We start from the raw sequence: 23,846 nt of genomic DNA on the forward strand, positions 1-23,846 counted from the left end.
AGAAAAACAAAAGTCATGTTTATGCTATTTGCCATTAAAGATAGATGTCTAATACTAAAATGACTTTTAAAAAGCAGTTTAGGAAAAAAAAAAATACATTGTGAACAGTGCATTTGCAGTGATGATCCTTAGCAGGATGAGGTGTGTGTGTGTGTCTCCTCCAGCTGCTAAGGGTTTCAAAGCCAGGCAGCAGGGGAATAGCGTGCTATAGGGTCAAGTCCCCAGTTCCCTGTAGCAGAACAGTCCCTGTCCCCTGGGGGCTGACCTGAGCCCTAGGGGTGAAATGACTGTGTCCAGCAGCCGGTGCCAGGGGATACCAAACAGCAGCAGGGCCTATTTCTTGCTTCTGTTTCTGGGTAGTGAGCTGTGAGGGGAAGAGGCTGCAAGACAAATGCCTGCAGAATTGCTTTGCATTTTGCTATACATCTAGAAGTTTTAAGGTTGTTCTGGCAAGTGATGGCTTGGTTTGTTGTTGTTAGATATCTCAGCATGTATTTATTATGCTCTCTAACAGATGTGAAAAATTACAAATGAATTAAAATATACCATTTAAAAACATTGTGTCAGTGGAAATCCAAGGAAAGCACGTAAGGTTTAAGCACTGACCACTCGTTTGCAGTACAAAAAAGCTGATGGATGCTAATTCCTTCTTGACCCTAAGGCGTGGGTTATTACTGAGGAAAGATTGCTCTAGTAGAGAAGTTACTTATGTCTCGGGGCAAGTGTTTTTCAAGGTGATATTTCAAGTGCCACTTGGTATAGTCGATGTCTTAAATTTGACATTTGACAAGTTTCTTATACTCCAGAATGAGTTTTAGCAATTAATGTGAATGTAGTAAATACAAGACAGAGACTGAGCAGCAGCAATAGTCCACAGAGATGTCCTTTAATTTGTGTTGGTGTGAACAGCTGATGTAAAAAAAATAAAAAAGAGGAGGGATCGTGTGGGAGAACTTGGTGTTGCAAAACTTAGATCAATGGTTTTCATAGGTAGAGAACTGTGATCTTTGCTAAACCATAATTCCTCCTCTGGGGTGTTTTGAAGAGTTCACCATGAGAAGCTGCAATGTGAGTGGGTGGATGTGGCAGGAAACTACCACTTAGATCCTAGGAAAATGACCTCCGGTGATATAAAAATAGATATAAAACGTGGCACAAAAGCTCATTTGTCTCTAGAGACTGGCAAGTTCTCTGAGAGGAGGGGAATTCATGCAAAGGCTTTTTGGAGGTACTGATCGGAGGTTTAGCACCAAGGGAAAACGAAACGATAGCTTTACAGTGGCTTTTGAACCAGTGGGGGTTTGGGAGCCAAAAAATACATCTGTAATAATTGAATAAAAGTCTAATCGTACCGTAAATCAAGTTAATCTTACCTGAAACAAACACAACTGGGCTTTTTTAAACAAAGCTCAGCTCCTTCTCAGAAGTACTTTATTAGAGGATTCAGTTTTGGTTTTAAAGCTTTCATGCAGCATGAAACAACCATTGAAGAATAATAAACTAGAGTTTAGGTTTGGTTTGGAAATGTGGACTTGTTTTGTTGTTGTTCTTTTCCAGCTTGAGAATTGTAGAGTGATTTGGAGGACAATCCGTGGGGTTTTGTTTTGGACTGGAGAAGTCATTAGTTATCTGTGTCTCACTCTTGCCAGTTCTCTTTGAGACTGTTTCAGGAGAAATGACATAACCATGGGACAACGTTTTGGTGGGGATTTTTTTTTTTTTTTGGAAACAGATTCCTCTGTACTTCTGTGTTTCAGTGTCATTAATAAACTCTTCTGAGATGAAGATATCCTGCAAAAGCATTGGTGACTGATAGCCTAATAAATGTCACTTTTCTTGAAAATAACTAGCATAGTGAAGGTGTGTTTGAAGATGTCCATCGAGAAACTCCATCTGCCTGGGCTACTTCTGCAGCCCTTCAAAAAGAACTCTTCTACTGCTCTACTGACTGATTAGGAGATGTGGATTTATTGCTTAGGACTGCTTCACTATCCATGGTGAATTCATTTCAAGTTAGGTTTCTTGTAGCATCCCCTGCGCTAAGAAATTGATAGAAATCACAGTTTGTGAAAATGCATAGTAGTGTCATGAATGGCTTTTATTTTATTTTACATTGCATCCTGCAGTGCCCACAAACCTTACCTAGATTTCAAAGCTTGGAGGCGTTGTGACTTAGTGAAGCTTTGCTTCCTTCTGTTGTTATGTGAGGTTGAATCTCTGGTGCTGTATTAATATAATTCCCCACTTTGTGGAGACCGGAAACTTCTCACATGTTGAAAGGAGCCTTACAACGTGGGCACATTAAGGCTGAACCCCAAGCTATTTGAATGACTCCTTAATGTCAAAGACTGCTGCGTACATTGAGTCCAGGATGAAGCAGGGGTTTCAGAAGATGAACATGGAATAAACCTTGCTCAGTTCTGTATATGATAAATATATAAGGCATTTGCACAATGCCAAGTACTGGGAGAGTCACTGGGTATTTTGCCCCTTTGAAACCTAAACAGCCAGTCTGTCTTGGAGAGGGGATTTCACCACTGTGCAGAAGACAGTATGTTGTTCATCTGCAAGGCAGGGATTCCATCCCAGAATTTTTCAGCAGTATTTAAAGAATAATTATTCTAAAGTATTTAAGTGAACTACTCATTCTATAGCAGCAGTACAGGTCACTATAAAAATCTGTAGTTTAGAATAAAATCCGGAAAGTGATTATCATGTTATCTAAAGGTATGTGTGGATATAAATGAAATAGTAATTTCTGTAGCACCTTGTTAAGTTTGTGAAAGACTATTTGTTGGATTCTTGGAGGTGAAAGGGACTCTCAGACCATCCATTCTCTGGCCCTCCGTACATCACACTTCATTCATTGTCACCACTTCATCCCTGAGCCCAGTAATCTCTGTTTGACAAAACCATTTTTATTGATTACATCATTATTAAAAACCTTAGTACACCTCTTTCTTCTGATTTTCAAGAACTACAAAGGTACCTTTCAGTTTTTTTGGTGGTTCCTCATCTGTCTAATTAGAAAACACAGTCTGGGAGGCACAGGTGAGGTTCCTGTGGACATTTGGCTCTCCTCTGTGCTTCTTGATAAATGTCAGTGGGGTCTGACGCCTGGTCTGTTTCCATGGTGTTAGGAGTTTTGAAACCACAGCATTCACTTAGTATTTACGCAATTATATAATTTGAATTTATCACCTGTTTTATTCACTGTTCACTGACTACCATGACACAATCTTTATTCTCTCATGCCTCAGTAAAAGCATTAAAATACAACAAAGATTTCTGTTACTTGAATTTGTAACCTATTACAGTATGTCAGTATTCATTCATACTAGAAATCTTGTCCTAGTGTTTGTTTTTGAAGGGTGACTGCAATTTGGTTATTACCAGATTGCTCAGGGATGTGCAGCTGAAGCCATTACAACTCAGAGGGCTGCAACGGCTCCTACAGAGGAGGAAAGGATGTTGGTGAGATTTAGTGGATGGCCTTCAGGGACATTTAGCCTGGTCTGGGAGAAGGGCTATATCTGTAATGACGGCCAGACTTGTTTGTTAGGCTTTCTTTCCTTTCGTGCACGCAGATCAGCTAGGTTATAAAGAGCTTTCTTTGCCTGTGGGAGAGTCATGGAGCTGCTGCTAACGTGGATGATAGGGCACTAGCATGAGGGTCACTAACACAGGGGATGCACCATCAGTGATCTTCCTCTGCTCCTGCCTGCTGTCCTTCTTGTAACTTGCTTCTTCACTCTAGTTGCATGCACGCGAAGCTAGCTTCCAGAGGGGCTAGTGAGTCCTCAGGCAGATTTGGACAGGAGCACCTTGTGGAGGACCCAGAAATTCAGTTTAAAATAATTTCTCAATAAATGAGACACTGTAGTCGGTTCTGATGTCATCTCCAAAGGATGATACGGATCAGGGATGGATCACGCAGTCCACTCGTGAATTATCTCAAAAGTAGGGTAAATGTAGCAGCACTTTTCCTATAGTTATTTATTTTTTTAAATACTATACAGTTACATGTCTAGTGTACACACTATATATAGTATATATAATATTTCTAGATGTGCACACTATCTTGTAATATCTATCCATTCTACTTTTCCAAATATTGTCTCAAGTAAATTATATTAAATTGTGGAGGCAATGCACAAAGATATTTACTGAAGTTCAGTAAGCAAATCACCTATGAAGGAAGTATAGAAGATTAAATTATTTTTGAGACAAAGAATTTAATATTTTGACAATCTAACTCATAAGCTTAGATTTAATTGCATATTTAATATTGTTTCATCAAAAATGAGCATTGCAGGTCTACTAATATAATAACTAAGAAAAAATTAGGTTAACACCATTAACTGAAATATTATTTGAATTAAGCTTTGAAAATTAATTATGAAATGCTCTATAGTCATTGTGGAGAACATGATTTCTCCTGATGTTTCTAGCAGTGTACACAGCAGACATTCACCAAACCAAAGCTTTTAATCCATGTGGCAGGTTGCATGGTAGAATTGGTAAATGCCAATGTCTAAGAATTATGGTAGATTGATTTATTTTAAAAATTATTTGCATTTTAAAAAAAAATTGGTCTGCATGAGATTTTTTTATATTTAGTTTGTTGTGTTTACAACTGACAAATAATAGCTAGTGAGTTATTTATTTATTTATTTTAATTCTAAATTTAATAATGATATTTTTTAACTAGTTCTAATGTTCAGATGCTCAGCAGCTGCAAGAGATTATTGCTTTAGAATTGACAGTATTCTGTAATTCCATTTTGTAATCTTACTAGGGTGAAGTAAATGGTCCTTTTATTTATTATTATTCCCTTATAAATGCCATAACTGTATATCACTCGGCAGTTGCCTTTCTGTTTTGTTGGAAAGACGCTATAGAGTACAAAGAACAATGCCTGAGCTATGTGCTTTTGTAAGTTGTTATTTTTGAATTACAGACTGTATTGAGTGTAAACTACCCTGCTCTGCATAATATCAAAAGTGCAGGGGACTCTGAAACAACAAGGCTGTTATATTCTTCAAGCATTCATATCCAAGAAATGCCTCAGAATGAGGTTTACTTTTGAACACAACATATTTTTAACTTTGTTTATCGAAATGATGCAGCAAAAGACGCAGAACTGTGCTCTGTGGGTCAGTGAATGACCTGAAATGACATAAATTTATGTCATTAATTTTATTTAAAAACAAAAGCATATACTTTCATCTCCTAATACACTGAAAGGACATTTTGCATCCCCAAACCTTCTTGACAGACATTTATTGAATCACAGTTTTACAAATATGGCTAGATAATAGTAATAAAGTGTATTTTGATGTGACTGAGGAATAGTTTGTGCTTTGGTATAATGCATTTCAGCGCTAAGTCAGATTTACTCCTGATGTTGAAGAAAAGCTCATTTTCACCTCCTATATTGCTTCCTTTTAGAAGCAAATAAATAACAAAAAACAATCCATAACCAAAACCTACAAAATATACTCCACAGTAGTTTTAAGTTGATGGATTTCTAAATTGATGGTATTGCATTGAAATCAAATCACAGCATTTTTATGTGCTCTGGCAGTTTCTGTCAGCAGTGTGCAGTGGGGTGCCTCTCATCATGGAAGCAGACTTCTGTGCACTTGTCCTGCAATATAGCAACAGGGAAGATCTGCCCCGTGCCCCAAAGTAAACACAAATTTGTATCAGTTTCTTGCGGTCACACGTCCTTGTACAGATCTATACAGAGGTTATACCCTGCCAAAATGCCCAAAATGCCACACAGCTCAGTGCTCAGCCTTGATTACTCAGTCACTCAGAAACAAAGCAACAGTCTTCAAGTTTCTAAAAATTGCCTCTCTGGAGGATTTCCCAGATGCTTAATTGATGTAATTATATATATACATATATATACACATATATATATGTACAATATATATATATAATAAATATAAAAATAACATTTATAATATGTATAATATATGTAAAATATATGAAACACTGTTTCCTAGCTTGGATGGGTGTAACCTTTGTTTTACTCTGTACGTTGTTCTGTTTTAAATAAGAAAGTAACTTTGATAGTTCAGAGCATCTGATACAAATTTAGTCTGCCACGGTGGCAGCATTTAGTTTATTATTCATTTTCAGTGCCTTCCACAACAGTTTAAAAAAAAAAAAAAAAAAAAAAGGAAAAACAACCCCCTCTAACAAAAAAAATAAAAACAACACTACCACCAAAACCCAACCTTGATTAAAAAAAAAATAAAAAGTCCAAAAAATCCCCTGTCAAGCAGTGAGCAAATTCCTCCTCAATAAGGAATTTGTGGCCTAAATATAAGAGGAAATTGGAATACCCCAAAGTTTGTAGCACAAGAAGAACGAAGCTAGTCAATACAAAGTAAATTGAGTACGTGTACACAGGAGAGCCCAATCCACATTTACTGAAATTAAGAAAAGTGGTTGTGTTTGTTAAATTAGAGCGGCCCAAACCATGATGGGATTGGATCCAGAACTGAGTGGAAATGGAAGCTTTGTTAGTTCTACCTTTAACATAGATCTTAAGAAAAAATCAGTTCATTTTCAACAAATACATTTAGTATACATGCACTCAATTATCTTAGATAATCATCAGCTCTAGATCAAATTGTGCCTCTGTGTCTCTTTGCACAAATCCCATTATGTAGTTGGGAGCACTCGATTGACCCTAACTTCTGTATTTAGAACAGTATTCAGGTTAAATGCTTTGGGGAAGGACAAAGCTGAACTAATATTCTCTGAAATGTATCTGAACATTGTTTGTAAATCTGGGGTTAGTTCCAGCAGCAATGAAATCTGTCACAAATAGCTGTTTTATCTGTGTTATCTTCAGTTTCTAACCACACTTATCTTTGGTTTACAACTGTTCATAAAACTGCATATTGCACACACACATATTTGTACCTATAGAGCCACTACATGACAGATACGATATGCATTATCGTTCTGCAGTGGTGCCGGGAACACCAAGAGCAGCAGGATGAGATCCCACCTTGCTTGCTAAACTCATTTCTGGTAGAAGTCGGAGAACTGCTGGGAACGCCCCACTTCCTCTGTCAATCTGCTCCCACACAAACTACCTTCTCTCTTTTCCAATAGTAGCTCAAGAATGACTTTTTGCCCAGCTTTACCAAATAACTCCTGGGATTGTATCTTGCTAGTTGATGTGGAAATTTCATCTGCCAGCTAGAAAACCACTGGAAACAGGGAGGCCTGTTACAGAATTGCTGACACAACTTTATCTATAGCATAGCAGTGTAAACCATCTGTTTCATATAACGTGGTTATTATCTTTTCTTGTCAAACTTATCACTATGAAAATACGTTGCTCTCTGTTTTTTTTCCAGTGTCTGTAACATACAGGAGTGCAGTTACTGACGTGCTGAGAATGAGCTTTATGAAAGACAGCTGTCCATTTTGATACCATGCAGTTAATATATCAATTTACGCCTACTTCATTACCAGAGGCAGAAAGTTGCTCCTTTTTTTGTTCCCCCAGTTCATCAGTGTTGGTGGTTCTTCAGGGATACAGCGCACAGGACCACATTTAGATGTGCGTTTCATTCTGCAGCTCTTAAAATTGTAACTCAGCCCTTCTGCTCAAACTGGTGTAGAAGGCAGCTGCCCTGAAGGGTCGATATAAGCAGTGGGTGATGCTGCTGATCCAGTAGCTTCAGTGCAACTGAAGGTCAACCCATTCATGCTCAAAAGTGCAACCTAAAAATCTTGTGGGTGGGCTAGGAGCATGAAATAAATTTATCACTTTAAGAGCGTCCTAGTACAGTTCGCATTGTTACTGAAAGTCTGAAATCTCACATCGCTTTTTGTAAAGAGCCGGGCAGCAAAGCAAGGAGATAAGCATTGGTGTGTTAGTATTTCACTTTTAGATCACTGTTTTATTTAAGGCAAAATTGAAGTTACACTAAGTTAGAAAGTTGGTTTTGAGTACTGGATGCTCATCGAGCATTTGGAAGGTCTGCCTGACGTAAGCACTGGTGTGCATTTTTAATTTCTAAAGTAATAACTCATTTCCTGCTGTGCATTTGTTTTGGAAAAATTCATTCATTTTAGCAACCCGTTAATGAATTTGATTCCAGGTATGACCCTTCTAACCTGGTAGAATTCATATTTTAAAAATACAATGATAACATACTTGGCTTTACTTGCACAAAAAATTGTTGGAAGTAGCTGCGTGAGGCTACAAGAGCACAAACCACTGGTGGAGAAGGAGTTGCTGAGGAAGGACATTGGCAATATTGCATTTCTTCAATACTGTGAATAATTTTAGCAATGAGACACTGTGTTCTGGAAATTATCACAGACCTCTAGTGTACTTTGTGGATAGATGCCAGCTATTTCTAATCCTCTGGGAACTTTCTTAGAACAGAATGATAGATATCTATATAAACAACAGATGCTCATTGAGGGACTAAAAGTCAAAATCTTTAGCTGGTGTAAATGGTAGAAGATCTAGTTTACTGATAGCTACTGACTTTTAATAGCTGTAACTTGTAGTACCAGCTGAGAATGCAACGCCTTATTTCCAGCATTTTTCTTCAGCTATAAGAAATATGAGTATCTTCAAGGATGCTTTGATGACTGTGAGATTCTGAAGGAGGTAAAAGATTGGAGTTTGTTCTAAAGCTGTCTAAGTCTGAAGTATAATGTTCCTAATTAATTAACAGTATTTCAGGCATTTCAGTTGGGGGGTAGAACAAAAAAATATTTACATATAGATGTTAGTCTTATTTTACACAGAATTGGGAGTAGTGACTCAAGCAACCTCACCTCCTAAGGGACTTCAACATAAAAATATCTTACAGGCTTTAAGGTTGCAAGATAATGGTCTCAATTATGTCCTCTTGCTCATAATGAGCATCAGACTTTCCTCTTGTTACCAAAAGCATATTCCCATATATTTCATACCTCACTGAACTGGATTCCTATTTCTAAACTGATGGTAAGGGATGTTAAATGGTTGTCTATTACTAAATCAATGAGCTGTCATGATTTTTTTTTTTTCCAAGAGGGTGAGGCATTTTGCTTTACTTCTTGCCAATGCAGTTACTGATTCTTCCTAAATTTTATTGGACATTTCTCAAATGGGGAGTTGTAATGTTAAGGGATCCCTTAACATTCCAAGAGATGTAAGGTGCTGAAGTAAAGGAAAGATGTGTTATTTTCTTAGGGAAAAGAAACAGAGGTTCAGAGGAGAAATTTGGTTTTTGGAGGAAGAAGGTATGGTGGAAGAGCTTTGTGGTTCAGAAAATGGAATTACATAAGAACCTAAAAATAACCGTAGAGATGCTTTTTGAGGAAAAGTAAGATCTTGAAATGCTCAGGTGGATTTGTGATATGTCGGAGTTTAGCAAAACATTATTTGAATTCTCCTGGAAGTCACTTGAAACTACTAGAGGGAGCTGGTGAATGGACTTGTATCACGCTCATATGCCAAGATGTTTTTAAAATCTCAGAACGCTGTTTACATGCAAAGCCTGCAATAATTTCCTGCTCAGGCAGAGGCCACAGGGTCCTGAAAAGGACCCCTCTACATCTTCCTGAGGAGAGGAAATGGATAAAGCAGGTGCTGGTCTCTTCTGGTAACTGATGACAGGATGCCTGGGAACGGCACAGAGCTGCGCCAGGGGAGGTTCAAACTGGACCTTAGGGAAAATTTCTGTATTGTGAGGATGGTCAAACACTGGAATTGGAGGCTGGAGGCTTTCTAGCGAGGTGGTTGATGCCCCAGGCCTGTCAGTGTTCAAGAGACATTTGGATAATGCCCTCAGTAATATGCTTGAACTTTTAATTAGGCCTGAAGCAGTCATGCGGTTAGACTAGATGATCTCTGAAGGTCCCTTCCAACTTCCCGCTCTACTCTGTACTGGTGCAGCCTCACCTCGAGTACTGTGTGCAGTTTGGGCACCACAGTACAAAGAGGATGTAAAACTGTTGGAGAGTGTCCAGAGGGCTATGAAAGATGGTGAAGGGCCTAGAAGGGAAGACGTATGAGGAGTGGCTGAGGTCACTTGGCCTGTTCAGCCTGGAGAAGAGGACACTGAGGAGAGACCTCATCGCGGCCTACAGCTTCCTCGTGAGGGGGAGTGGAGGGGCAGGCACTGACCTATTCTCCTTAATCACCAGTGATAGGACCCACGGGAATGGTGTCAAGCTGCAGCAGCGGAGGTTCAGGCCAGACATCAGGAAGAGGTTCTTCACCGAGAGGGTTGTTGTGCACTGGAACAGGCTCCCCAGGGAATTAGTCACAGCACCTAGCCTGTCAGAGTTTAAGAAGCGTTTGGACTGTGCACTTAGTCACATGGTCTGAATTTTTGGGTAGACCTGTGTGGCGCCAGGAGTTGGGACTTGATGATCCGTATGGGTCCCTTCCAACTCGGGATGTTCTATGAACTATTCCATCCCATTCTTTAAGAAAAGTCTTCATCTGTAAAGTTAGTTGACGTAATCGGGCTGCACTTATTAGTTGGTTGCATTGTGGTCTTAAATGCTGCGTGAAAGATATGATTGGTGACACAATTAATTCACCACTAATAGTCGCTTCTAGCCATCTACTATGTTAGAGAGAAAACATATAAACTAAAAGATGTTTAGAAGGAGCTGAAGTAATATGATGCATCAGAAATTTCAGTGCCTCTGAATCCAACACAACAGTGCTCTGTATGAGAAGCATTAAGCCCTTGGGCATTACTGGGTGACTTTTCATTCCAGAGGCTTGATCCCCCAAATCTTACCATTTAATAACACTGAAGACCAAGTAATAGTAATGGCAGTCCAGGTGGTTTTTTTCTTTTCTGTTTCTCCATTTGGGTCTGCAGTACAATCATGTGGCTTGGGAGACAGATGAACTAGGCCTCAGACTTTAACTGCTGAACCAAGGTGAAGGTGGTGCACAGAACTTCTAGCTTCCAGCTCGTCATTTCCACTTCAAAGACAAAACCAGGACTGGTCACAGAACAGCCCAGTTGTGGGCCAGGGTTCCCTATGTAGTTCCTGCAGATTTCTGGATGCAGTGGAAGACCGAGCATTTACACCAATGATAGGGCATAGGCACTCGAATTATAGAGTGCCCACATACCACCCACACAGAGCTATCTCAAGTCTATGTGGAGCATGGACTTGCAGTCAAATATTTAAGTTCTCTCAACACCACACGGATTTTCATTCTTTTACAAAAGGGAAAATAAGCCAAGTTTGCGTGATTTATGCATTATGGGCACCTGCTTGCAGCTTCCACCTCTGCTGGGAGAGTTAACTGCTGCAGAAAGACGTCAGTATTTATAGAGCTTGGCTGTGGGAAAAGAAAAAAAAAAGTTGCTTGGATGCAGCCTTCCTGGGCTTTTAGAGGCTTGTATCAAAGAAACAACGGAAGGATAAAATTTAAAAGATATGAAAAATGATGAAGTAGTTTTTGAAAGGAAGAACTAAGGGAAATAGAAAGTAAATGAAGTTCAAAGCAAACAGTTGCTGGAGGTGATGACGGCTGGTTTGTTTTAAACTACAGATCCCTACTTGAATTTTAATTCATTCAAACCCTTTTTACCATGGACAATTTGCCTGACAAAAGTTCATAATGCTTCATCCCTGAAGCATGGAAGGATATCCAGTGAATAAAAGCAGGAGAGCCTGCAGGAAAGCCTTTCATTTCCTCTGTCCCAGAAATCCTAATCCTGCAGGAGAGCAAAGTAAAGGCTGGTATGTATCTTTTTAAAGAACATTTATTAATGTTATGCATCTAAATGACAGGGTGGACAGGATTTTTTCTTTGCTTACTTTTGTTTTTAACATTCAATGTCATTTTTTATGCTCATCGCTTTTTTTTTTTTTTTTAATATGTATGGACCAAGAATTGGGGCAATACCAGAGCCAAGTTAAAAATGAAATTGGAAAAAAAAAAAAAAAGTAACCATTTTCAAACACAAGATGCAGTAACGGGGAGTCTCCAGATATGCAGAGAGACCTCTAATTCTGCTTTCACAGTGGATTTTACCTACAATGCCTACCTGTACATTTAAACAAGCATAAGTTAATGTTACCATATCCCCCTGTTACATAAAGGCAAAATAAGAAACTGTCTTCTTTCCTTAAATTTAAGGAAGCTGTACAACACTTTGAAAATGGGGTAGGGATATTCTTTCCCTGACCTAGCTTTATCCTTCTTCTAGTAGGAATTACATTAAATTAAATTGGTCTGCAAACATAAAACTCTACTTGAAGACATCCTGCGAGTTGCAAACACCGGTCTGTGTTAGAGAGGAAGCTGCTTGTAAATATCCATGGCTTTCCTAGCTGGAAGTTCAGGATGAACTGAGGTAACCTTGAGAGGTCTGATGACTCAGTAATAAGGTAGTATCAGGTCAGGTCAATGAAAATGCTTTTCCTCAACTTGACTTGGGTGTCTGTTTTTACAAGGCTTTCTTGGTATAGAGATCTCTGTAGCAAAGCCAATGTTTTCTTGACTGAAATATGTTATTTCAAGCATTCTGAAAATAAAAAGAAGGGTTTTCAAGTGGATGTATCTGGTAAAATTACCTTCTTTGGTATTTCAGTAATTCGATGCTTTCCAACAATCAAAAAAAAAAATGTAGAAAAATTCCTGTCTGATGCTAATTGTCCTGCTCTGACATTCAGTCCCAAGGATTTTGATTATTCATACCTATTCTTTATTGAAATGGACTGGATTCTGCTCACTTTTTGCTTATTGACACTTATTTTTAGACATTGAGAGAAGGAAATTGCTTATTACTCCTGTATCTGTAAGTAACAAATAAGTTTAATTTCTGCAGAAGTTAAATTTCTTCTTGGACATGAGATGTATGTGAATCACCATCTTTCTCTCTCACATATGTGACTGACTTTTGATTGCATTTGAAACTAAGCTGCTCCTTCATCCCTGATGCTGTGCAGAAAGCAGCTACAATGCCCTGAGGGCTGCCAAAGCCTATTCCATATAATCTTGAAACCAGAAGTTGCTGACCGAGCTGCCTGAAGTGTGGCAAAGGTAATGGCAGCAGAAAAGAAACAGAGGTTTTGTTGCTGGAATCTTTGAAAACTTTCTTGCTTACTATTTTTTTTTTTATTTTCAGAGGCCCAAAGTTTCAGCAAATGAATAGCTATGCTGGACAAATTACATATTATGAGTATAGCTTTCCAGCAGTACCTTCCTACTCCACCCAAGCACTGGGTGGTTTTCTCTTCAGTCTGAAATGCTGAGCCTGTTGGAATGTAAGGATTTTTAATTATGGAACTGACTTTTCTTACTAATTACAAATCTTTCTTTTTAGTTAAAAAAGAGGGTGATATTAGTCAGCAGAGGATGTATTTAGGGGATTGGGTGAATACACTTTGCAAACCGCAATGTAAAAGAGCTTTGTGGAAAAGGCAATGTAATGATACGTTTCTATTGAACTTTGATGTGTATGGCTTCAAAGAATGAGGATGTTTGGGCAGCAGCAAGTGTGTTTCTCTTAGATGTAATAAGACAACATCCATACCCATTTCGTCTGACTTCAAAGGACATAAATCCTACAAAATAAGGAAGGCAAACCAGCTCTTTTACAGTGCAAAGTAGTTAATTTGTCAGTCAAACTTTGAGCATTATTGCATATATGAAACTAGAACAGCGGAACTTGCCCGAGCTTGGTAGGTGGGTACACAGACGAGATCAGCTTGCGGGTAGGGGCTAGCTGCTTCATGAATTTTCCTGTTGCTGTCAAGTTGGTTAAATCTGATTGCCTTCTACAGTGAGATAATTGGCTTGGTGAATAAAGGGAAGGCAGTGGATATTGTTTACCTTGAGTTTAGCAAGGCTTTTGATGCAGTCTCCCATAGCATCTGTATCCAAATTGAGATAGTATGGACCGAAGGGCTCCAAGGTGAATGAAAACAACAAGGTTAATGAAAAGCTGGCTGAGTTCAAAGAGTAATGGCTGGCAGCTCAAAGACCAGCTGGTGGCTAGTTAATAGTGGCATTCCTCCAGCAGTGGTCAGTGCTGGGGCCAAGATTAATTTTTTTTCAGCATGCACCCTTAAACACTTTGTTGGTGGCTAAATTGGGAAGAATGGCTGATACGCTGGATGGCAGGGGTGCTGGTTAAAGGGATCTAGACAGAAATGGGGTGACAGAAACCTCACTAAGTTTAACAAAGGCAAATGCATCTGGAAGAGGATGAACTGGGGATTGACTTGCTGGGGAGCAGCTTTGAAGATGATGACCCAGGGTCTGTGTGGACAGCAAGTAGAACATGAGCTGGCAATGTGAGCTTGCAGCAGCGAAGGCAAACTGTACTGGGCTGTGTTAGTGAGAGCACAGTCAGCAGGCAGAGAGAAGGGATTTTTGCCCACTCTTCAGCTCTTTCAGATGTCCATTTTGGGCCGTTCAGGTCAAGATCAAGACCAGAGTGTGTAAATGGATGGGCCACAAAGAAATTAGGGAGCTGACGCACGTGCTGTAGGTCAAGTGATCTGGATCTGCTCATCTTGAGCAAAGAGGTTGTTCTGTGTTTGCCATCAGAATTGAGCGTGGGATTTAGTCCGCTAAGGCTGACGCTGTGGTATATGGTGTTCACACAGACCAGCTCCACTGTTAGTGTCACAGCAGATGGCAGCTTACTTCCCAGTCTCACCACAGGTAGTCAAGCTAATTAGGCTGCATAGAGTAATTTTTCTTTAAAACACACATCACAGATCTGACATGATTTTTTTTTGAGTTAAATTGTAAGCTATATTCTTGTCATTAATCAGACACTTTAAAACATTGATGAAGAAGTGAGTAAAGTTATTTAGGCAGGAGATTTCTACGGGGCCTATGATGAAATATAACTTCAGGAAGGAAAGATTAGAGTTGGAAAAAAAAAGTTAAAATGGAATAATATTGATGATAATATAATAGGTAGAGGAGTTACAAGAACATTTAATACGAAATTAAGGATCCTCTTTATGTCTGTTTCATTTATCAGAGAATGGTACAATGTATTCTTTAATATATACATGACATAAAATTATTCTATGATTCTTTATTAGGAGTAATCTGCAAAGTATATGCTTATAGAAGGGGTTACTTACAGTGCTCAGGTGTCAAAATGTATTTTCTCATCATCTGACACGAGATGAAAACACAAAGCCGTGAGAGGCATCTGTACAACTGCGCAGCAAGCAGCTCCCTTTGTGCTTTCAGAAATGGTTCTCCAGGAGCTGACGCAGCGCAATCTCACCCCATCACCTGGGCAGTCGGTTTCTGGCCGGCTGGATGACCAGGAGGGCTGCTTGTGAAGCACTTGTAGATTTGTCGCAGGAATCCAAACGTCCTGTGAGTGTGGAAACTGCGCCTTGCTGATACAAGTTTCTTCACAGACAAAACGGATCATTTTTTTTTACTGGTGCACAGCAGCCTAAGACTGGACTTCGGAAAGACCCAAATCAAGAGCTCACAGATTCCAGAATAGTGTGCCAAAGTAGACAGAATATTACATTTTCATTTTAAAGTGTTGCTATTTTAGACGTTAGGCACAGTTCCTTACATCCTGATAAGATCTGCAGCAGCAGGTTGGCCAGAAGTCCCTCTGTCGGAGCATGGTTGCTACAAAAACAAAGCCAAAGCATTCAGCCTTGCAGTTTTGACTGTTTTAATTTTAAAGGCAATGCCTATATTGTAGAACTTGTGAAAATTCAGCAGTGCCGAGCCCTGGCATTACTCTGCTTCCATAGACTGGAACCATTTCTGCACGTGCCCTTTGTAAGTGCCCCCATCAAAAGAATCTGCTGTTCCTGCGGGCCCAGCAATGAAAGTGATTCCACTTAAAATTGTCATACCAGAGTCAAGACTATGTTCAAATGCTTTGCTTAGAAAATCAAATGACCTCTGTTGCGTCAAGCCTCTTTTGAAATAATAAAACTTAGTAATTTGCCAGGGTAAGCATGCTTTTAGGCTTTGCCGGCCCCGAATTGGGAAGTAAATTGTGGGACAGGTAGATATGGCTGAACTGGCTGCACCACGATGACCTCGAAGGACAAAGTCCAAGCACTGTGCTTGTGGCGGCATGGGCTCCAGCAGAAACCAGACACCCCACTACGGACTTGAGCTTTTGACCGATTTCCTCCGACTGCCGAAATCTGCTACAGTGTTTTCTCAGGCATGCCCCGAATGCCTCCACATAACGATCTGTGTGCAGCCTCAGACATTTGGAAGTAATTCCATTTCTCACTGTATACTTGAGGCTTGATTGTTGTCATCAGGGACTATTTGTATGAGCACTGCTGCAGACCAGGCTCTTCAAACTCCCTCTTCAACCTTTTCTCCTACCAAGGAATTTGACCAGCCATTCTACTTCTGAACCAAAGTAACAATGGAGAAAAATAAAGACATTTTTACACCTGTCCTTATTTACGGGATGACTCTAGTGAGTTAGTGAAACCAAATGCTTTTCTGCTATGCACAGACCCAAGGCTGTAAGGTTACCCACAGAAAAAGACCAATGTGACCAATCTTTACAGTGCACTGCCCTGTCCATAGGATAAGACAGGGTCTTTAGAAAGGCTGCCTTGTTCATTAATTAGCTCAGGAATGATGAAGTCAATATGCAGATACAACACCATCAGATACTCTTAATGAATTGAGCAGTATAAGAAACAGTGGATAACACTGTAGGACCAGCAAGAGTAATCCTTTTTACCAGAAGGGCTCCCAGTATATTCTGCCTTCGTATCCAGCGTGTGTTGGACCTTGTAATTAAAATATTGTTCTCGATTGTTGTGTTTAGGAAATTAACTTTTTCCATTAAAAAAAAGCGCAAAACTATTGTTCTCACTGGTTGAGCCATAACTACATGAACCTATGACTGAGGGGAAACCTGGACCAACAAACCAAACGTTGGGGTAGTATTGCTCCCATACAGTTAAGGAAATGTGGGGAATCAGTTATATTCTTAGAATATCAAGTTAAAATTCATTCAGAGGAGTCTAACAATATCCTAAGCGTGGTTCTTGCTTTTCAGCTTTCCCCATTCATCCAAATCTTGAATCACAGTGCTGAGATGGAAAACAGAATTATTTATTTTGGCAAAATTTTCTGGAAGAGATAAAACCAATAGCCAGATCACACTCAAAGAGGCCTTTACCTGGGAAGTTCTCTCTTCTCCCGAGTCAACATATATTGGTTTATCATTGATTTTTACTTCTGGACTGCTCTTCAGAGCTTGGAGGTTGGGTTTTCTTGGTTGACAAACCTTGGTGGGTGAACTCCCTCCCCGTAGTGCTAGCCAGAACAGCTGGCCAGCTGCAAAGTGCATGTATTCAGTAAGGCTCCGGTTAACTGCTGTAGCAATTTCAGCAGTTAATTAAGTCCCTGCTTGGGAGCTGACTTACATCTTGATACTTGGCAGTATTTATTTGTACTTAATGTTATGGTAGTGGACTTTGCAAGAAAAACAGTTGAGTCTCTGTAATTTTCCATTCCTAAAATACACGTTTTAAAATTACCTGCGTTATTTAGGAATATACCCTGGGTCTTTTATTATTCCCAAACAAGGCATAAGGGCTTCAGCTCTTTCTCTAGATGACCGACTAAACAATCACATTGAAATCTCATGATGAACTAAGACCACTGGACTTCTTTAATCTGTAGAATGCTTCTAAAACTATTTATTTCATGTGAACTTTGCAAGTTATCCTGTAAGGTGTTTAAGCAGGAACTTATAGAATGAATTAAACAAACAAACAAACAAAACCCACAAAGCTCCTCTTTTCCTAAGAAACATTTCCGATGAAGCCTGTTTTCCTACATGTTTGTGTTTTAAATACTATCCCAAAAGTGTCATGAAAGGGATTTATCCCCTTGTTTTACAAGGGAACCTCAGGGGGCTCTAACTTGGGGCTGTCTTCTCTTCCAACCTGTGCATTCACAAAAGTTGCAGGAGCACAGTACCTTAGTGACCTGCTCTCTCACAAGGTCTCTCAAATGTGGCTGAAATCAGTCCCTGGAACCAGATGTGCCTGGGGACACAGATGTCACAGTGCACCTCGTAGGACCTTGACGTCCTATAATGAATAAATCCTCTGTGCTATACTCACGATGGGTCTGTATGTGTCATTCCTAATTTACTGGCTTGACTGTGGAGGGGAATTTAACTGACTTTCAAGACATGGAGAGGACATTCATCTTCTGTAACTCTTAGGGAATTAACGATGTGTTAAAGACCTTGTTACTGGTGAGCTTTTCTAAGAGAACGCTGTTATTTGCATTTAAGTGCATCCTTGTGCTGTTGCTATTACTTCTAGTTCATTGAGATGCATGATGTATCTTTAATGGAAACATCTGAACGCAAATTTGATTTGATAATCCCAGTCAAATATTTCACATTAAGTGAATACTGAATCGATTTATTATTATTATTGCTAAGGGATTCCAGGTTCCTCCTCATATATGTTTTTCCTCTGTAAGCTGTCTGTGCTAGTCACTATTAAGAAGAATCCTTTCTATGGAACAAATGCAAAATAGATTTTATATTTCTCAGCACTCCTGAGAAGTATCTGATTTTCAAAATAATTGTTACTTACATTAGAATTTGTGTGATACAATGGTTTGGCTAGTGCTCAAAACTACTCAGAATACTGAGAAAAAAAGTTATCAAAAGACAAAATGTCAGGCAGTGTGATTCCTATAGGAGTAAATAAGAGTTTTTTTCCATTGAGTTAATGAGAAATGAATCAAGCTCTATGCTAATGTTGTAGCAGGCTGGCAATCAAGCATTGTTAACACCAAGTTACTCTTGTCCATCTCTTGGCACTCCGTCCACATGCACAGCAGTACATCTGCAGAATGGCTGTTAGCACGTACTGTCTTTCACCTTGATTTTCTTCTGCACCTCTGCTTTATGAGTAAGCAGGATTAGATAGTTGTAATGCACAACTTGAAACTCAGCTTTTCATATTCTAGAGTTTTCTTGCAGTTTTTTTTTTTTAACTTAAACACTAAGTATTTTACTGCAATCTTATATTTCCATATACTTTTCACAGTCTAGAATCAGGCTGACAAAGATGAGAAGCTACCTGCAGAAGTTGTTTTGTCTCCAGTCTTTTTCATTCAGTAATATTTCCTTTTCTGTTCTAGACTTTTTATGTTAAGCAATGTAAAAAAGTACTGGACTTAGTGTAGAATATGCATCAAGAAGTCCCTCTTGGCAGAAAGAAAGTGTAACACTGGCAGCCGGAGCTTTAAGGACCAGTCATCATCTCTTCTGGCTCTGTTAGGCTGTGTTCTCTGCCTCTGTAGGTCTATCAGCATTTACACTCCTTTAATTATGTCACTGCTTGAGCGAGTAAAAGTGAAATGAAATGGAGCTGCTTTGCTGTTGAATCCTTCCCTTTCCCCTACCATTTCAACAAACCAAGACCCATTTTCTCCCACTTTACTCTCTGATTTCCATTTCTTTCCCCTGTGTCAGCCCTTGGAAGAGCAGCCTGGTGTCCAGGCTCTGCTCACCAGTCAACATGTGCCATAAAAGTGAGCAAGTGGTGGATCTCCAGGTGCACTTGCACCATGGTACACGGCTGGTAGTGCAAGATTTAAGTGGTTTTGTATGCTCTCTCTTAAAACGTTTGTCCTGTCCTTGGCTCCTTGAGGAGGGGAATTAACATGGATATTTGCTTGCAAAGAAACCAAGCTCAGCAAAAATGCCCAAAGCAGGGTGTGGCTTGCACGCCCTTGCTGGATGCCTTTGGGCTTTGCTCGTGTGACTGATGGGCTTTGACGGCCATCTAGTGGCTGGGAGGTTTTTTTTTTTTTTTTTTTTTTCTTCAGTGATGTGTACAACTTCAGTGTTGTCGGAGCTGGGCCTGGGTATGTCAGTGCATGATGTGATTTCTACTTACAAAGAGTTGATGCTTGGTCTCTGAATATGATGATTTGATATATCAGCTGGGGATGACTTTTGACTTCTGGTTGAACAGTTCTTTCATGCTAAAATGATATTCCAACAGATCAATGTATGACAGAAAAAAAAAATCACATTGTAGTCATGGTGCCTTTCATTGAAAACCTCTTTCAGAAAGGTCCTTTTGTACAAGCACACGAATGTCTTTAAATTTTTCATAGGGTATTTTTCGTACCTTGCCTTTTGTGTTTGCAGGCTGCTTTGAGACTCATTTTCCCTGACTCACATGGATCAGTGACCCTGTGGATTCTGTAGGCAGGTCCAATAGCAATAATAGTTGTACTTCTGGTTGGTGAGAAAGGAATTTGTTAATGGACTACCAAATCATTTTGCCACATTAACAATTTCTGGAGTCCTTCAGCATCTTGTGTTACAACTGCAGAGGTAGAAAGAACATGTGAAACAAATACTTTGTTACTTGGTCTCTATAATTAAAAAAAACTTGTTCGTTTCCAAGCCAGGGAAGAAACAGAATAGTACAATTTCCTTTGCTGCTTTTCTTGGTCTGGGTATGGATGGATAACAGGCCTACAGTTTGGATCTGACGGTGAAAAGTCAAAAGGTGCTTGTGGGATGAGTTGGAGGTGCAGTATCTGCTCTCTGCAGGTTACTCTTAGTGTAGCACAGTCACAGCCCAAAGGAAAACTAGAGACAGCAAACGTGATAAAAAAGAGTTAAAATAAAAAATACATTTACTTTTCTTTTAAAGTTATCAGTGTATCTGCAATCTGAGAGGAAGTCAGACTTCTTAATATATTTCCAGAAGTGAGTATGTGCTTATTTTCCCCCTCTCTTTCCCTGCCCGTCTCTTCCCCAGCCACTGAGCAGGGCTCTGGCAGAAGCTAGTCACCACCTGGCGCAGCTCCGATTTGCCAAAGCAGTTGCTGTGTGGTTTATTTGAAGTCATGACAGAACGCTGACTTTGGGCTCGGTAACTCAGAAATTTCATTTATGCAAACTGCTGCTCTGGAACAGCACAGCGAGTTCTACTGGTGATACGTTAAGGAAGACACAGACCATATGCCAGACATCTGGGGGAAAAAGGCTAAATATGTCAGACAGCGCGTTATGTCATGCACACAAGGGAGAAGTGAGAAGAGTGCTTTTCAAAATGCCTTCTGCAGTTTGGAAAGTGATTCTCACAGTATCCTAAATGGGCTGTGCACCACACTTGGTTGATGTCTTTACTTCACACTGAAAACATTTCCTCCCGAGCTTCTGTGGCACCCCTTTGAGTTGTTTTGTCAGTGTATGTGATGAACCAGTTGAAGAGAGGAGATGACCTGGTATAAATTTGGATTTCAGTTTCTGTTGGAAAGCTGCAGAAGCTGATGATGGCAGGCAACAGTTAATGACACATCTGCTCCGTTTCTCTGAGCTTTGACATTGATGGAGTAACAGGACTTGAGTTAAGGCATGAAGCTGAAATCCTAAATCTGTTCCTGTTTATTGCTTTGTGATTTTCTGTTTACATCTGGTTCAAGTTAGGGCAGAAATGCATAGAACAGTGAAGCTGACCTTGTGCTTAGTGCTGTTAATTGTTATGCTAATAACAGGTTTTCTTAAAAAATGCTGATAGGGATCTTTGACTACTGGGATGCACCCAGAATATATATGTAGAGCTACCTCTGTTCCCAGTCTTTCTTTGGTTCAAAATTAGAGCTGTTTGGGAATCTTCAGACCAAGATTTTAACCAGACTGTTCCAGTTCCAAAGACATTTTTGATAGAAGGGTTTCTGTGGTCAGCTGGAGTTGCCACCCAGAATAAGATTAATCCTTGCCACGGTATCCCAAGGTCAGGAGAGTTGTTTGGAGCACAGGAAGCTGCGTGTGAGAGCTCTGCTGCCTATGGCTCTGAGGAGGGAATCTTGGCACTGGGGTTTTTGGGTTGCAGGTTTGGGACCCATTGCCTGGGGACTGTCTGGGGACGGTTCATTCCTTCTGCTGGAGCTTGGGTTGGGTGGAGCTTTAGAGGATGAAATATTCATTAGGCCAAAGTGAAAAAGTCTCTTTTTTGTTGATAGGGCATTTAAAAAATGTTGGACAACCAAAGAATTTTTTTTTCTTAAAGTGTATTTTATTTTAAAATTGTATTTTATTTTTAGGAGGAGATTATTGCTTCATTATTTAAAAAAACAACTCCCCCTCCTCCCCGCCCCCAAACCAAAACCAACCCCAAACAAAAAACTACAGATATCTGGACTGTTTACTTACATACCTAAAGGGACAGTTATGTTCCCCTCAAATAGGGAAATTTTTGAAAATTTTAAGTTTTCTCAGAACAAAAAAAAAAAAAAGAGAGAGAGAAGAGAATTCAACCTAGAGAAGTCGTTCTGTCTTGGTGACAGTAGATTGGAAAACTACATTGAACTGCATTGAATAGATTTCTAAATGGAATTAATGGAATTCAAGAAAAAGAAATAAAGGGTAGATAGGGTAAAAAGGATGCATAACTTTAGTAAAATAGGACGAGCTCCATACAAACATGAGAAATACATACACAGATAGGACATTCGTTTAGTCAGTAGATGCTGCACCTATATAAATGGCCACGTAGGACGTTCTTTTATGTATAGTTCAGATATTTAAGAGGTATTTTGTGTATAGTTAAAATATATCAATAGCAATGAATTATGCATGCGCTGGTGTCCTGTTGTCCTATTTGGAAGATTTCACCCTCCATGCTGATATTACCTTATGCCAAGGTCCTAATAAATGATTTTTTTTTTTCTTTTTCCACCAAACATTCTACCATGTCTGTTCCACACTATTGTAAGTCTGGCTGTGTAAAGTACTTGCAGCGGGGAGCAGGTAGCATTTTTTTATTCTTTACAAAAGTAACACAGGTTCCTTTTTCCCAGAAAATGCCCTAATGCCCTGTGGGCAAACATTGCAGAGAGCTGGCATGTGGCAGGAGTTTGTCAATGCAGAGTTAGTACCTCACTGAGCAGAAAGGCACCCAGACTCCTAAGGCAATATACATTTGAGACCATGTGGTGGGGTTGTGCCTCTCCACAACAACTCCATTTTACTTCCCCTTGACTGAGAAATAAGGTGGTAAAATAAGAAAGACATTTAAGATGACTGGTATTTAATATGGTGGTTATATATTAACTTCAGCTATGCTGGTGGACTGTTTTCTTCATGTATGTGGTGCTGCTTTTCATCTCCAGACCTGCTCTTTCCTCATCCTCATCCTAATACTCCTTTGATTTCACAGTTGGAAAATGCTTTACATATCCTCACTCTTTTTCCAGGAGAAGACGGTGAAGAAATCGCCTGCACTCAGAATGGCCAGATGTACCTGAACAGGGATATTTGGAAGCCCTCGCCTTGCCAAATTTGTGTCTGTGACAACGGAGCTATTCTTTGCGATGAAATCCAGTGTCAAGATGTGCTGGAGTGTGAGAACCCACAGGTGCCCCCAGGGGAGTGCTGTCCTGTGTGTCCCCATACGACACGAGATTTTGACAACGGCATTGGTAAGATTGCTTTCCAGTTCACTTTTTTTTGAAAGGAGAACCAGTCAGGCTGGCCTTGAGAATGAAATTTGCTCTGCTGTGGTTCAAAATGGGATAGGGAGACCCTGATGAAATCTAGATCTGTTCCCAATTTCAAGTCGGAATATACAGGAAGATTGGTGGTGAGGTTAAAGTTCCCTAAAATCAGCCCAAAGAAGTAGGAACTCACGATACTGAAATTTCTAATAGTATTTCCATTGTGAAAGTTTAAATCTGAAGAGAGTAAATACTTGGCAGCTGTTTTCTGTCTTGGTTTGCACCTGAGCTGGCTCTGGAAATAGTTCTCTTCTGACTGTGAGTCTGATTAAGCCCAAAGGCTTTATAGCTAAGAGGTTGAGCT

General features: G+C 39.7%; 1 protein-coding gene across 1 annotated transcript in view; it reads left to right on the plus strand.

The window, feature by feature from the left end:
• Positions 1 to 23,846, plus strand: part of COL5A2 (collagen type V alpha 2 chain) — a 106,320-nt gene that overhangs the window by 30,262 nt on the left and 52,212 nt on the right. The window contains exon 2 of the mRNA XM_080598782.1: positions 23,243 to 23,467. Within this exon, the coding sequence (XP_080454908.1) occupies positions 23,243 to 23,467 (225 nt within the window). The remainder of the gene's footprint in view (positions 1 to 23,242; positions 23,468 to 23,846) is intronic.

The sequence above is a fragment of the Anser brachyrhynchus genome (assembly GCF_964034855.1).
Source record: "Anser brachyrhynchus genome assembly, chromosome: 7".
NCBI lineage: Eukaryota > Metazoa > Chordata > Aves > Anseriformes > Anatidae > Anser > Anser brachyrhynchus.